Source organism: Nyctereutes procyonoides, unplaced genomic scaffold (assembly GCF_905146905.1).
Source record: "Nyctereutes procyonoides isolate TBG_1078 unplaced genomic scaffold, NYPRO_anot_genome, whole genome shotgun sequence".
Lineage (NCBI taxonomy): Eukaryota > Metazoa > Chordata > Mammalia > Carnivora > Canidae > Nyctereutes > Nyctereutes procyonoides.
Window position 1 is genome coordinate 54,827,856 of NW_026575131.1, and position 14,150 is coordinate 54,842,005.

General features: G+C 58.4%; 1 protein-coding gene across 1 annotated transcript in view; it reads right to left on the bottom strand.

The window, feature by feature from the left end:
* Positions 1-14,150, bottom strand: part of KDM4B (lysine demethylase 4B) — a 135,073-nt gene that overhangs the window by 40,333 nt on the left and 80,590 nt on the right. Inside the window, 3 exon segments of the mRNA XM_055343272.1 lie at positions 5,608-5,745; positions 10,025-10,128; positions 14,064-14,113. Of these exon segments, the coding sequence (XP_055199247.1) occupies positions 5,608-5,745; positions 10,025-10,128; positions 14,064-14,113 (292 nt within the window).

The following is a 14,150-nucleotide window of genomic DNA, read 5'->3' on the forward strand; positions in this document are numbered from 1 at the left end:
GCATCTTTACCAAAATAGAAGGCACACGACCTAGACAATCTGGTTCACGTTTTACAGCAACGGAGCCCGATGGGCCCCAGGCTGCGCCTCAGGAGAGGCCTCCCCGCCACTATGTGCAGTGCATCTGGGGGGCCAGGGCCCTCTCCCCTCTTCCACACTCAGTAGCATCCCCCTCCCTGCTGATGCCTCTGGGAGGGGAGCTGACAGTTCCCAGGGAAGCTGAGGCCTCGGCAGGCGCCGGCCCAGACAGCTGGCGGAAAATCAGTTAAGTGCACCCAGGCTCCTGGCCGATCAAACCGGGTTTTAAATCTCTCTCGCTCTGTTTAATTCACAGTCAACTTCTGCATCTGCCTTGTGGAGTGGCCTGGGACGCCAGCAACCCCCCCCCCAATGGAGGAACGAGCCCCTTGTCAGGCTTCGCCCAGTGCCACCCACCACAGGAGCAGCCAGGGCTGTGCCGAGCTAATCCAACGTGGCGGGCAGCCTTGTCGGACTAATTCGAGCTCAGGCCTAGAACGGGTAGTGCGTGCACATTAATTTTCTCTGAGCAAAGCCGGCGCATCCCTCTGATCTCCCCCGATAGTAATCCCACTACAAAGCCTGCCCGTCTGAGCACGTGCCCAGGGAATTCTGTTCTTGGAAACGGAGCTCAGGCCTCAGGAGGCAACTCCACCACCCCAGCTGAGCACTGGACACCCGCCAGGAGGCGGCCACCAGCCTGGAGAGACACCTGCGGCTGGGAAGTGTGTCCTCCAGAACTCTCAACTTGGGCACCTGCCTCCAAGTGGGGTGAGGAAGACAGGCAGGGCATGGACGTTCTGGGTCCAGCCTTCTTGTTGCTGTGACCTCGGCAAAGTCACTTGACCTGTCTGGCCCCCCTGAGTCACCTGGAGGCAGGATGGCGCCATCAGTAAAGCTGGAGGGAGAGACCCAGGGGGAGAGAGGACAGGCCCGCTAAGGAACACCAGGGCTCAAAACAAAAGAGCAGCAGCATGTGACCCGGGGCTGGGCAGGCCCCACACCTGCTGTGCACGGGAGCCCTGTAGTGTCCTGGGGTCCCCAGGCCCCCGCCCCTGCTCCACCTCTCACCTTCTCCCTACAGGCCCAGCTGGCACCCGATCCCTCCTACGCACGCAGTAGGTGCCCAAACAGCACTCAGGCTGCTAACTCTGCATATGACAGTCTATGTTCCCGTTGCTCCCCACATGGCAGGGAAGAACGGAGGCTGGGCTGGAGTGACCGGTTTGGGCCTGTTGTCTGGTTTGGTTTTTAATTCCCATTTATAAAACAAACCAACAAAACCAGCCCTACCACGGACAGCAACAGCCAAAAGCTTCCGCCCCTAGGGGCTACGGAGCATTTACAGGGAGTACCCAGGAAGGGCAATATCATTCCCCTCTCCCTAGAAAAGCTACACTTGTGCTTGTTGTTGTTGTTTTTTTTTTTTAAAGAAAAAAAAGAAAGAAAAAAGTTGTAAGAAAAAGAAACCTACTGAGAGTGTATGTTTTTAAGAGACCCAAACCCCACCACACTACGCTAACATCCACCGACATTCGGTCCACCCCCCCGATGCCCACCCGGTTACACATCTGTCACTCTAAGTGCCAGGCCCATGTGTCCCCCCTGCTAGGGGGTGGAGTTGCCAGGAAGCCCCTCCAACATGTCCCTGTAATCACTGCCTCCTCCTCTGGGAGTCCCAGTCCTGACCCTTGGGCCCTCCGTAGTCCCTGGTTGCACAGCCGGCTTCTCCTTAATTATGTAAAACCCTGGGGCCAATTTCCCTCCGTGCATCCCACCTCCAGATGGAGGCCCAGTGCTGTGCCCAAGAGACCAGGAGCCGGGAAGCAAGGGTTCTCATGTGCTGTGCCTTGGTGACGGGGCCGTGGGATCCAGAAACTGTGCCAGGAATCTAGGACAAAGAAACAGGCAGTATCTTCCTGCCCGTCCCACCACAGGGCAAGCCTGGGAGGACTTGAGGGGGCCGTGTGGTTCTCCTCTTGCATGCTGACTGTTAGTGAAGGTTGATGCCAGCAGAGTGGCTCGGGAAGGAAAACCACTGAAGAGAGCAAACACCAGAACACCACATCAACTTGACGGTGAGAACCCAGGGCAGCTCAGCCTTCTGCTGCAGCGCCGCGGGTGCCACAGGGTGAATAGTGCCAAGGCAAGGCCAGGCCAGAGAGCACACCTTGGGTGCAAGGCCGGGAGGAGCTCCCTCTGACAGCTCTGGCAAGAGGCTGTAAGCCTGGCTGCTTCCTCTACGATTCTACCTCCAGGAGGAACCTGGGAACCCCTTTGGGCTGGGGGGCCGACTAGCGCTGGAGGGCTGGGCCTCCTGCTGTGCTGGGGGAAGTCAGGGCAGTGAAGCTCTGCAGGTGAATGGCAGTGGCATGAGGGCATTTGGCCTGGCCTGCTGGGCAGCCACAGCTCCTGGCACCCTCGCAGGCCCATCCAGAAGCTCCAGAGGCAGCAGTCATGGTGCTGGGTGTGGAGGTCAGGACTGGGGGCCAACCTGCTCGAGAGGGCAGCGCCTGTGACACCAGAAACCCCAGGGGTTGAGGAAGGATGTACGAGGGTGGGAGCCAGAGCCAGAGGGAAAGGCCAGAGCCTGCCCGTGCCATCAGCCCTCCAGACCGGGGGCAGCACACTTCCTCTGCAATGGGCAGAAGGCAACTATCTTCCGTTCTGCAAGCCAGGTGGTCTCTGTAGCAACTCCCCAACTCCGCCTTTGCAGGCAAAAGCAGCCAGAAACAGCTTGTCAATGAATGGGCATGGCTGTGCGCCAATAAAACTTCATTTGCCAACGTGAAATCTGAGTTACATCTAAGTGGTGTCTTGCATACTCTTCTGGTGACTTTTTACCAATTCTTTTCTACCCAAAGATGAGGCTCAGGTTGCAGACCATACAAAGACAGCCTGCCAACTGGCCCACAGGGCCCCGGCTGCTGACCCTTGCTCTAGAAGGAGAAAGAACACGAATCCCTGAAATTCACAGAGGCTGGCCAAGTGCCAGAGATTGGCGTCTGCTGCGTCAGCACAGAGGTGGCACCACGGAAGAGGAACAAGGTGGCACCACAGTAGAGGGGCGGGGGGGGGGCGCAATTCCTGAGAGCCGGAGAAGGTGAAGAACCAGGCTGAAAGTCTCTAAAATCGGGAAAGTGGGAACACTCTCCCTGGGTTCTGAGGGAGGTATCGGAAGGAACTGGCCCAAGCACAGATGGGGGTGGGGAGCTCAGGCCGCACAGAAGCCCTTGCTTATTAGGAAGAGCATCCTGGAATCCTCCCCCAGCCGCACTCTCCATTCCCGCAGACACGGCCAAGGACCCAGCAGGTCCCTGAGAACCACTCGACCTCAACAATCTGCCTGCCCCTCCTCTGCCTGACACGCCTCGGCTGTCATCCGCCCGGCCAGGCGCCTTAGCTGCGTCTCCTGCCTGGACTAGTTACGGGGCAGCAGAGCTTGCAAGAGGCAGAAACCACTGCCCCGTCCACTGCCAAAAAGCCTGCGGGCCGCCAGCCAGGACTGCACGGACGGATGCCCCATGGCCAATGGCCACTCCCGGCTCACCCCCTCGCCTTCCCGCCACGGAGCCGGGGCAGCTGGGGTGGCTCTGCGAGGGAGCCCGGCACGGGGCCCGGCCACCCGCCTGAACCCCAGCTTGCGCGGAGCACTGCACGCCACTTGCTCAGTAATTTCACGCTACGCCGCCTGGCAATGTAAGCGTGGAGGCCCAATCTAAGGCAGCACTTCCCAAATGTCACTTGTTTGTGAACACATGGCTGAACCCAAAATTGCTTTTAATATCTGGGCAGTCCCCGCCGGCCCCAGTGCAGTTCCAGCACTGACAGCACCTCCAGGATGGGCCTGCAATCTTGTCCAGAGCTTACGACTCAATTGTGGCTCCTGCCACAGCCGGGGCTCTCACTGCACACCGGCCCCGTGAAATTGTCTCCCCATCCACGGTGCCCCAGGGTCACTTGAGCAAAGCCACACACTCCAGGACATTTCATCATTCCTTTTGATCAAAAGAAAAAATCCTGATGCTCCTACCTCTCCCCTTTCAGCGAAGCCCAGCGTCTCTGCCAAAGACAGGCCCCCTGATAAAAATCCGGAGAATCTTCCCTGCAAAGCCCATTTCCTTTTCTAAACTGCACTGACACAGTGAAGCTAGACAAGCGGGTAATTAGAAATATAAAGGAGAGCCAGTCCGTCTACACCCAAGCTGCCTGCCAGTAGCAGGACTCAAGCCACCTATGTAATCTTCAGTCCAGGCTCTGCGTTCAAAAAGTAAAAAGAAACAGACGGCATTCACTTTCGTTATATTTAACCCAATCTATCCAAAAACACGGTCTACATAACCAGCATGAACCGATTACTCGCGTGGTATTTCATGCCCTTTGTTACGCACTGAGCCTCGGACGTAGTGTGTGTCACGCTCACAGCTCAAGGCCACAACACCCACACATGGCCAGCGGCCTCCGTGCTGATCCCCAGGGCGTCACACCACTTCTGGGTCTGGTGAGAAACCCACCAACTGCCCGGGTCCTGAGCACTGACTCAGACCTGGCCAAGCGACTCCTCGGAGGAATCCTCAGGCCCCAGGGAGGGAGGCTGGCAGGAAGCACCCCGTTTTACACTACACTGGCCCTGCTGGACGGGGTTCTCCTGTTCCATGTGTCCCTGCACTGGAGAGATGTCTGTGAGTAACCGTCTGCAGCGAAGAGAGGCCGGAGGGACTGAAACCCTGGACCAGAGCCCGAGACCAGTCTGACGGGAGGAGCATGCGTCTTCTGCAAAGGCCAGGGCAGGAGCCCAGGGCCGCAGTGGCAGTCCTGGGAGGAAGGCCCTTGGTACGAGCTGCACACGGAGGGCTGGGCCTGTTCCCACCAACAGCCCTCCTCACTGCCTCCTCTCCCGGGCTCCATCTCCCCCTAACTAGGGGATCTGGAGTCACAAGGCCTGTGTACATCCCATCACCTGGACCCGCAAAGCCACCTCGGGCTCCAGGGGAAGCCAAGCCGAGTGGGTGGACACAACCCCATCCCTGCCCAGCAGCTCCCAGGGATCTGCCCATCAAAAGCTGTCAGTCAAAAGCACACAGACGGGTGAGCCAAGGAAATCTGGAAACAAGGGTTCAGTTCAGATGTCAAGTTTTTTGGCCAAACATCAGCCCTCTGAGAACAGGAACAGCAAATTCCCAGGAAAAGAATCAGAGGAGTCTCCTTGCCCCTCAACAATCTCCATGGACAGCCCAGACACCAGGAAGCCCTCAGGCCCAGAGAGCAGGGTCTGCCGGGGAAGGAAAGCCCCCCGCTGCTGGTCGCAGGCCCCAGGCTGCCACATGTCCACTCACTTGCCCCATGCCTCCTCCCTGCTCCTTCCAGGTGAGGAATGTTTGGGGTGAGTTCACTGAGGAGCCCAGAAATGGACCCAGGTGGAGACCAGGCCCGGGAGGCCAAATGGGCCCTGGGCCCAGGGAGGCTGAGAGGGGTCAAAACCCCCCCCCTTTTTTTTTAAGATTTTACTTGTTTATTCATGAGAGACACAGAGAGAGAAAGAGAGGCAGAGACATTTAGACCCTCTTTACAGGTTCTGCGGGCACTTACCTGAGTGGCCACTTTGCCATAATCAATCCACCGCAGAGTGGCGAAGTTGGTAGATTCGGCACAGTTGAACCCGTGATTGAAGCCGGCATGGTAGCCGTAGGGAAAGGTGATCATGAACTCCCCGGCCTCCTGTGTGATCTGAGGAGGAAAAGGCCGACAGGTGAGCAGGAGCCAACAGGTGAGGGGCAAGGCCCAGAGTCGGGGCGGCAGTTACTGCGCAGCTCACCTGCCAGAAGCCGTGCTGGCCCGGGGTAGACAGGCTGGTGGCAAGGGCCACCAGGAGCCACCAACAAGCATGGCAGGGCCAGGTGGGCTCAAGGATTTCCCACCAAGTGCCATGGAGCCCTGGCTTTGGGAGCCAGGCAAGCTCTGTCAGGTGGAAGGCAGCTCTGCCTAAGTCCCAGGGCTTCAGCCAATTCCCCACAGGCCTTTCCAGCAGGTATGGCCGTGGCCAGGATGAGAGCTGCTGCCCGCCCCAGGCGGGGCCCCAAGGTGACAGACACTCTAGACACACGGGACTATTGAATGTAAGGCCTCCAGGGACTCTCGGGAGAGAGGTGGCCGTGGCCCCCTTGCCGTCCACTGGGAGACGTTCTGACACGGCGCAGGGGCTGGGGAGGAGGCGCAGACAGCACGGGCAGCAGCTGCAGAGCCCCCCGAGCACAGGACGGGGTGTGCTCCAAGTACAGGGTTATGCCCTGTGAGGACAGGACGTTCCTGGGAAGCGACCTGAGCCCCCAGCTGTCGTAAGCCTGGGTCTGTCCCTTACATCCCAGGAGGTGGCTCCTTCCAAGCGAGGTCATAGAGGCCGGAGAAACAGCGTGTTAGAAGGACACAATGTCAAGATCAGAACTCTGTCAAACGCTGATGGTTCTAGACCTATTCAAATGGTGTGATCTGGCCTCAGAAACAGAGAGACCCAAACCAAGGAGCTGGGCCTGAGTGACAGGGGAGAGGGTCCACAATGAGCCCAGATGGAGGCTTCTGGAACCCCCACCCTAAGGCCTGCAGGAAAAGGTGGGGGTGCCGTCTACCCCCCACCCCCGGGTGGCACTGAGCCCATCACTCAAGCATCCTGGAAGACGTGGGAGCCGAAAGAAGGCTGACAAGTAACAGTCCCACTGTCCCCGAACACGCGAGGAGGGGCTGGAGGCCCGATCCACGGATGTGGAGACCGAGGCTGGTGGCAAGGGAGGGAGTCTCTCTGAAGTCCTTGACGGAACACTGGGTAGAACCCACAGGTTACGGGTTGTCAGGGGTTGGGAGTAACAGGAATGGACCGCCGTGGGCACAGCGCCAGGCCACCAGCAACCCCGACACTGTGAGACGCGCCTCTGTCACTACGTTCCTTTCTAGGGCTTCATGAAACGGCTTCACACGGACTGTGCTCCTGTGTCTGTCTCTGTCCCTTCTCGCTCATAAAGGGAATCCCGTTGTGCAGATGTGTTGCGAGGTACTTCCTCGTCCTGGCGACAGACCTTGGGCTGGCTCTGGAGTGGGGCTCCCACGAGTGGAGCTTCGGGAACACTGTGGGCCAGTCTTCGCGCACATGCGTGCTTGCATTCCCACGGGGTCCCAAGAACCTGCCGGGTGGTTTTCTGCAGTGGCCACCCATTGTGCACCTGGGGACCCCCCCAGCACTCTCCCCATCACTGGCATTCAGGGGTGTCCTTCCGGGCCGGCTGCGGTACCCCCCAAGGTTTACACATGCCCACGCCTTTTGCCCCCATTTATCAGGTTGTTCATCTTTCCACTGTAGCTTTGTAGGAGTTCTCAAGCTCGCTAATCTTTATTTCTTCCTCTAGAGAGATGAGTAGAAATTGCTGGATTCATTTAAGTAACCAACAAGAAGTCAAGCCCTGAGGGGGTGGGGGCGGGAGACGGGGGGGGGGGGGACTTCCAAAAGCCAACCACAGAGTCAAAAATCAATCAAAACTGACACAGCCTGGAGAAAAGCCAGTCCTTAAGAACACAAAGATATTTTTCTTTGCAAGTAATGAATTGCACCAATCAAGGGAAGTCAGCGTGCATTAAGTTATATTTTTAAATTCCTGTCCAAGTGACAGGCGTGTGGGGGATGAAGCCCATGCACGGTAGGAGGCGGGGGCAGGGAGAGAACCCTCAGTGTCCCCGAGGGCCCAGCAACCCCCGGCCACAGCAAGCATTCTCTGGGCTGGCTCCTGCCACAGGACTGTGTGAAATGGGTGACAGATAAAATTAACATTTAAGGATTTTTTTCTTTTAAAATGTAAATACTGATTTTTCTTATCCTTTCCGAGTGGACCATGGACAGCGTAGCATCATCTAGCTCTTGCACCAAGCCCACTGGCCTGCCCCCTCCCTCCTTCCATCAGGACGCAGGCAGGCAGGCGGCCTGGCATGAGCTGGGAGCCTCGCAGGCACGCTGTGGGGTCCCTGTGGGGCCTCGGGGCTGGGGTGTGGGGAGGTGCCTCCACCTGATTCAGGCAGATTGCAGGGCCTCCATTACCTGACAGCCCCTCCATAAACCAAGGCCTAGCACAGATGTGCTCCCTAAGGACGGCAAGATGATGCTCCTGTCACAAAACCTACACCCTGGCGGCTTCGTCTCGAGCCCACAGTGTCTGTCCTCCATGTCACTGCCGTCAACATTATCCCGACAATAAATTAGGTGGCACTTGGGATGATGGATAGGACGTGCGGCAAAGTAATAAGCAGTGAAGGGAACGCCAGCCCCGAATGCCAGTCATGGAGAAAGCCGGAATTCAGCAGCTTCCTCGAGCTCTCGCAGAATAAATGAGGAAGTCCGCGGCAGATTACAAAAATACACACTTTTAATTATTAAAAAGCTCTGCTATTGATCTGCTTTTTCTTCTAGAAGTAAATACCATTACAAAGATTTATAAATGGAGTGCGAGAGTCACTCCCCCCCAGGGCTGCCGGGAATTCAGATGAGGGGACCCACGCAGACCCTGATGGGGCATTCATCTGGAGCGGGCCGCTGCTCCCTGCTGGCCCAGCCTCGGCCTTCGGCCCGCAGGCCCCAGGGAACCGCTGATGGCCCGTGGACAGCCAGGGGCCGGGCTGCGGAGAGGGGACCACAGTCTCTGAGTGCCAGCTGCCCCAGGCCGGGGGCCACCGCCTTCAGGAGATCTGCAGGCATCTCGTGCACAAAGTGCGGTGCAGGCAGACAGTGATGCAGGAGAAAAGAGGGTGCCCCGCCAGCCGACTCCTCGGACTGGCATCTCTCCCCAGGAAGCACCGCCTTGGAGAACATTCTCCACAAACCACAGGAAAGCAAGTACTTCGCTTCTGTGAGCAATGCTGTGTCTGTCTGCACGGTTCCTGGTAACCAGCGTTGTTCAAATCATAAGATGAGGGGAGGGGAGGGAGGCACGGAAACCTGCATTTCTCAGAGCAGAACATCCCGCTATCTGATGGACGAGCCCGACAGAGAGTGAATCCCCGATCTGAGCACTAATGCTGTAGGCGATTTGATTGAAATGTCAGAAGCAATTTCCAACTCGCTGACACTCCCGGCAAGAGTGCAGCGTGAGGGTCTGATGGCAGAACTTGCTCCCGTGCCCAACAAATGCTCTTGTAGGGAGACCTTCGGGAACCGGATCCCCAGGAGGGTGCCTCACTCCTGGCCTGCCCCCACCCCCTGCCCCATACTCAGCCAAGAGTCTGCTCAGGCCTCCCCGGAAGGTTCTGGGCACATCCCCCCTCGTCTGGAGCACCCTGCAGACACAGGCCTAGACTTTCCTATCTAGGAGGCTTGTCTGCAGGGAAGGGACTGGCTGCAGTGGACACCTGCTGAGCCCCACCCTGGGCGCAGAGCCCCACCCCACCTTGGGCAGAGCCCCTGACGAAGGCCCAGGCCCGGGTGCTGGCCTTCCTCACCCCTACCCTGACTCCCCAAGCTTCAGGCCTCACTCATCACAGCCTTTCCCAGGGACAAGCAAAACGCTCCCTGGAGCAGCAAATTGAGTGAGTTCACAGTCTTCATGCTGGGGGAGAGCCAGATATTTCATTTCTAAACAAGTATTCATTCTTACAAAGGATGTCTGCAGTGGGCCATAGGGTGTGGCCGGGGGGCGGAGGGGCCCGCCCAGTTGTCCTGTGGCTTCCTGGGAAGTGGGCAGGAGCTGCCCCCACATGGCAACCCTGACCCTGCAAGACCAGGCAGGGGGGCAGCCAGCAGCCACACCAGGCAGGGGACTGAGTTTGAGTGGGGGTGGGAGGTAAGGCGAGACCCCCCCCCAACTCTCCCCTTTCCATCCTCACCCTCCAACCACAGCAGAGCTACAGGCTGACTACCCAGCCAATCTGCCTTCCCCTAGGTTGCCAGTATTCTAAAACCTTCTCTGGGCTTAAGAAGCCAGTTTCCTGGGACATTGGTGGTCCCCTCGGCCAGGGCACAATAGCCCCTACGTACCCGGCTGAACGGGATCCCATACTTCTTGAGGATGATGGGCGAGATGAGGGTCATCTTGTGCCGCAGGAAGGCATCACAGCCCTGGGAGCTCCCGGGGAAGAACCCTGGAGCAGAAAAGATGCACATCAGTCTGACGGGCCAGAGCTGAGCAGGTCTCTTTGGGGCAGCGTTTTCCCTCCCATCGAGGCACGGAGTATGGAAAGCCTATAGCTCCAAGGGAAGGAAAGGCACAGGACCCTGTCGCAAAGCCGTGTGGTCCGCTGGTGGCAGTGATGGCAGCCCTCAGACCTCCAGTTAGTGAATCCAGAGCCCAGGCCGGCCAGGGTCATCCGTGCAAGAAAATGCACCCTCGAAGTCACAGGTGGGGTGAAGGCCAGAGCACAGCTGCACAGACCTCCCCGCTGGGCACACCCCAGATAAAACCTGCTGCATTGCATGCGCCCAGTGGCAGTCAGGGAACAGGACATGGGAACAGATGCTGTCCAACCAGGGAGTCATGAGCAGTACCCCCACACAACCAAGTCTGAGACAAAGAGGAAGAAAGGGCCGCCTGCAGGCACGGGCTCTGCCCGGGTGTACCTGTGGGCCCCGCAGCAGGCAGGGAGATGGGGCCTCTGGCTTTCGACTGGCCCCCCGAGGCCCACGGATTGGTGGGAAAGGGCAGAGCGGCCTGACCCAGGGCTGCCCCTCTGCTGCACACAAGGTGGCTTGAGTTCCGGTTTGGGAATGCTTGCTTTCTCACGTATTGCCACGTAACTCACTTAAGGCGATGTTCTTAAACGTACAGAGGTCAGACCATCGCTCTACTTGCTCTAAAAAGTGTGCTTAAAGCAGTTCGGGGACATTTCCCGACCACCCATTGGCTGAAGCTCAAATCAATGACAGGTAGGTCTTGTAGATAAAGAAGAGCCCAGGGCAAAGGTGCTGGGCTCCTCACCCAGCGTCACCGAGGGGCGGCGAGGTATGGGATGGGCTACAGCAGTGGCTGGTTGTCCCAGGGTCCGACCCCCTGCAGGACTGCCCCCCAGGCACAGCCGACCTTCCCGGGAGCCGCCCCCAACCGTGGGTCCCCAGTCTCCAGGCCAGTGCACACCCCTGGCCAGTTAGAGGGCACACTCGTGTGTGTGCACGTGCTGTGTGTGAGCACAGGACCTCACTCACACACCTGCTGGTTGGGGAGGGTGGCTCCTAAGCCACAGTGTCAGGGGGTGGGGGTTGGGACGCCCGCCGGCAAGGACACGACTGTGAGGTTCTAGAAAGAGCGAGGGATTACTGAATCCAGCAACTTTCCTCAGTGCTAAAAGCGTTTCAATTAGAGTTATGGCCCCTGCCGCCCGGCCCGCGGCCTCTCTGCAGTCCCTCTTTTTAATGCACAGTTTAAGTGGCTCTCATTAAAGCTCTAATAAAGGCGCACATTTTAAGTGATTAGCACCAATAACGCGCCAACACATTAATGCTCTCTCCGTGGGCTCCACGACTCTCCCAGCGAGCCCATTTGGAGCTCGGCTATTCATTTTCCATATTCATCGCAAACTCATTCCATCCATCTCAATAATGGAATCTGTGACGCATGCCCCCAAAAAGAGTTTGGAAGGGACACGGAGGAGGGCAGTGACTCACTGCCCTAGAACCTCTCCTGTCCTCCCTCTGAGGAGGGGAACTCAGGCCTGTGCGAGAGGCACAGGGGAAGCCTGTGGTCAGCCCTCCAGCCCTCCAACCCTCCCCCAGGGCTGACGCCCCACCCCCCGTCTCCCCACCAAGGTGGGACTTCACGAGTCCACACTATTCACAAAGCAACGATGGGGTAGTTCCCACAGGCCTCTGGCTCCTGGCTCGTCCTCTCCCAGCCCTGGCCCCTGCACCTCCTGCATGTGCCCAGAGAGCAAACCAGGCCAGATCCCGAGGCAGCAGGGCCCCTGCCTGCAGGAAGGACCCAGGGAGCAGGCCCAGTTCCAGGGAGAGTGGCCATGGCCCTCAAAGACTCCAGTTCTAGCTTTTCTAGGGGGCACTTGGATCATTCAGAAGTTTCTTTCTGGGAGAAAAGATACAGAGGGGAAGAACATGCTGGGTGTGACTAACTGCAAAATCCAGGAGGGCGGGAGGAGCAGGGAATTAGGCAAAGACGGGTGACCCCAGCAGTGTGGTCACCAGAGCACCCCTGAACCACTCCATGGCGCTTTCTTCCATGGCTCTGTAGGTGTGGGAGGCTCAAGAGTGGCCCCCGAGAACCTGTATCTATGTTCCCTTCCATGCAGCAGGTGGGGTTAAGTGCAGGACCTCAGGATGGGGACCCCAGTGTCACCATGGGGTCTCCACAGGAGGGAGGCGGAGGGGAGGCCACGTGACCACAGACAGGGACACAGGCCGGAGCCCCTGCCCCTGGAAGTGGGAACAGGTGGGAGAGCCTGCCCTGGAGTTCAGCCCAGTTGAGACTCGTGTCGGACCCCTGACCTCCAACCCTCCAAACTCAAGGGAATGAGCCTACGGGTTAATTAGGGCTCTTTCAGAGCAGTTTCAGGCTCAGAGCAAAACTGTGCTGCTTAGAGCCACAGACTCTGTGGTGATTTGTTACAACAGCAACAGGAAAAGAAAACAAGACAGAGGGATATTTTTTAACTTCTCTTTTAAAATTAACAGTGGTTTTCTAAATTCCTATCTTAACAAAATACTTCGGAGAAACATTTTAATTTGGTTCTGATTTTAGATATTAATAAGTAAGAGAAATCGCTTCTTGCTAGGACCATAACTGGCATCTCTATGGGGAGAAGCTCCTGATGTGGGGTTCAGCCCTGCCCGCGAAGGCAGAGTCCGGGTTTCCAACATGGCAACACCTCCCCGGGGCTGGGGAAGCCTGGGCCTGGGGCTCTGGCCCCAGTCTGTGACAAGCCTCCCTCTGTCCTCGTCCTCGGGGAACCTGTGTGTAGCAGGCATTTGCTGAACAGCTGGGCCACGCCGACAGCAGCTAGGACAGGAGGCCCATTTTTCAGAGAGCTCCACCACTTCCATCTCCAAAGTCAAATCAGGCAGGGGAGGAGCGCAGTGGCCACTCCCTGGGGGAGGCACAAGGAAGGGACAAAGGACGGTGGCAGGACGTTAGGAAGGCTGCGCCAACGCTGAGTGATGCCTTCTGGAAGATTTCATGGCGATCAGGGGAAAGGATCAAGGTGATGAGATGGGCCCCTGCACTGTCCAGCGGCTGTCCGCCCACCCTGCCCGCCCCACCACTGCCTGCCAGTGAGGGCCAGACCCTCAGGCCAGCAGGGTCCTCTAGCACTGTCCCAGGCACTAAACGGCCATCTGATGTCAGAGCAGAGCGCAGGGCACTATGATGGGGAGCAATGTGGGAACCCCTCCTTGCCTCTCTGTCAGGGTGGCCAGGGGCCTCAGCGTCACCTAGATGGGTCTCTGGCTTGTCTGCAAGGATCCCACGTCCCGAGGGCCTGCCCTGACCCCAAGGGGGTCAAGCACCCCCTCTCCAGACACAGCCTGGGACCCTCTCTGACCGAGCCCATTGGCCCAAGAGGCCCCGGGGGGTGGTCTGCGGGGGGGAGCCCAGGGAGGCCGGCCCCACACACACAGGCAGACAGCTGTCCAGTCACCACGCAGCTGTGGGGCATTAGAGGGGGAGCCCCCCACAGGACCGCTCGCTTTCTAGACTAAACCCAGACCTTAAGACTTAGAGGAGAGCGAGACGCAATACCAGGCGCCGGGAGGGAGACAAAAGAACACGGCTGCCCTCCCGGGCCTGCGGGAGCCCGCAGTCACGTCTGGCAGCTCCGTGCTAACAAATTGGAAAATAGAGTTTAAAGCAATGGCATTCTGTGCGTCGTGCACGATGCGATAAACCCCGGGGCGGGGGCACCATGATCTGATCACAGGAGGGAGAGGAGACGGAAAATCAGACGGTGACGCCTCTGGCATGCCACCAAGCCAGGGATGAGGGAGACCCAGGACCATCCAGCTGCCCCCCCCGCCCCCCCAACCCCCCCCCCCCCGCCGCCTGCCCCAGCCCAGGTCCCAGCCAGGGGGGCGCACCTACCGATGGCCAGCCGCTCCAGGCGCTTGCCGTGCTCCGGCGGGATGGCGTACCTACGAGAGAAGGGGGCACGTCAGATGCCACATCAGT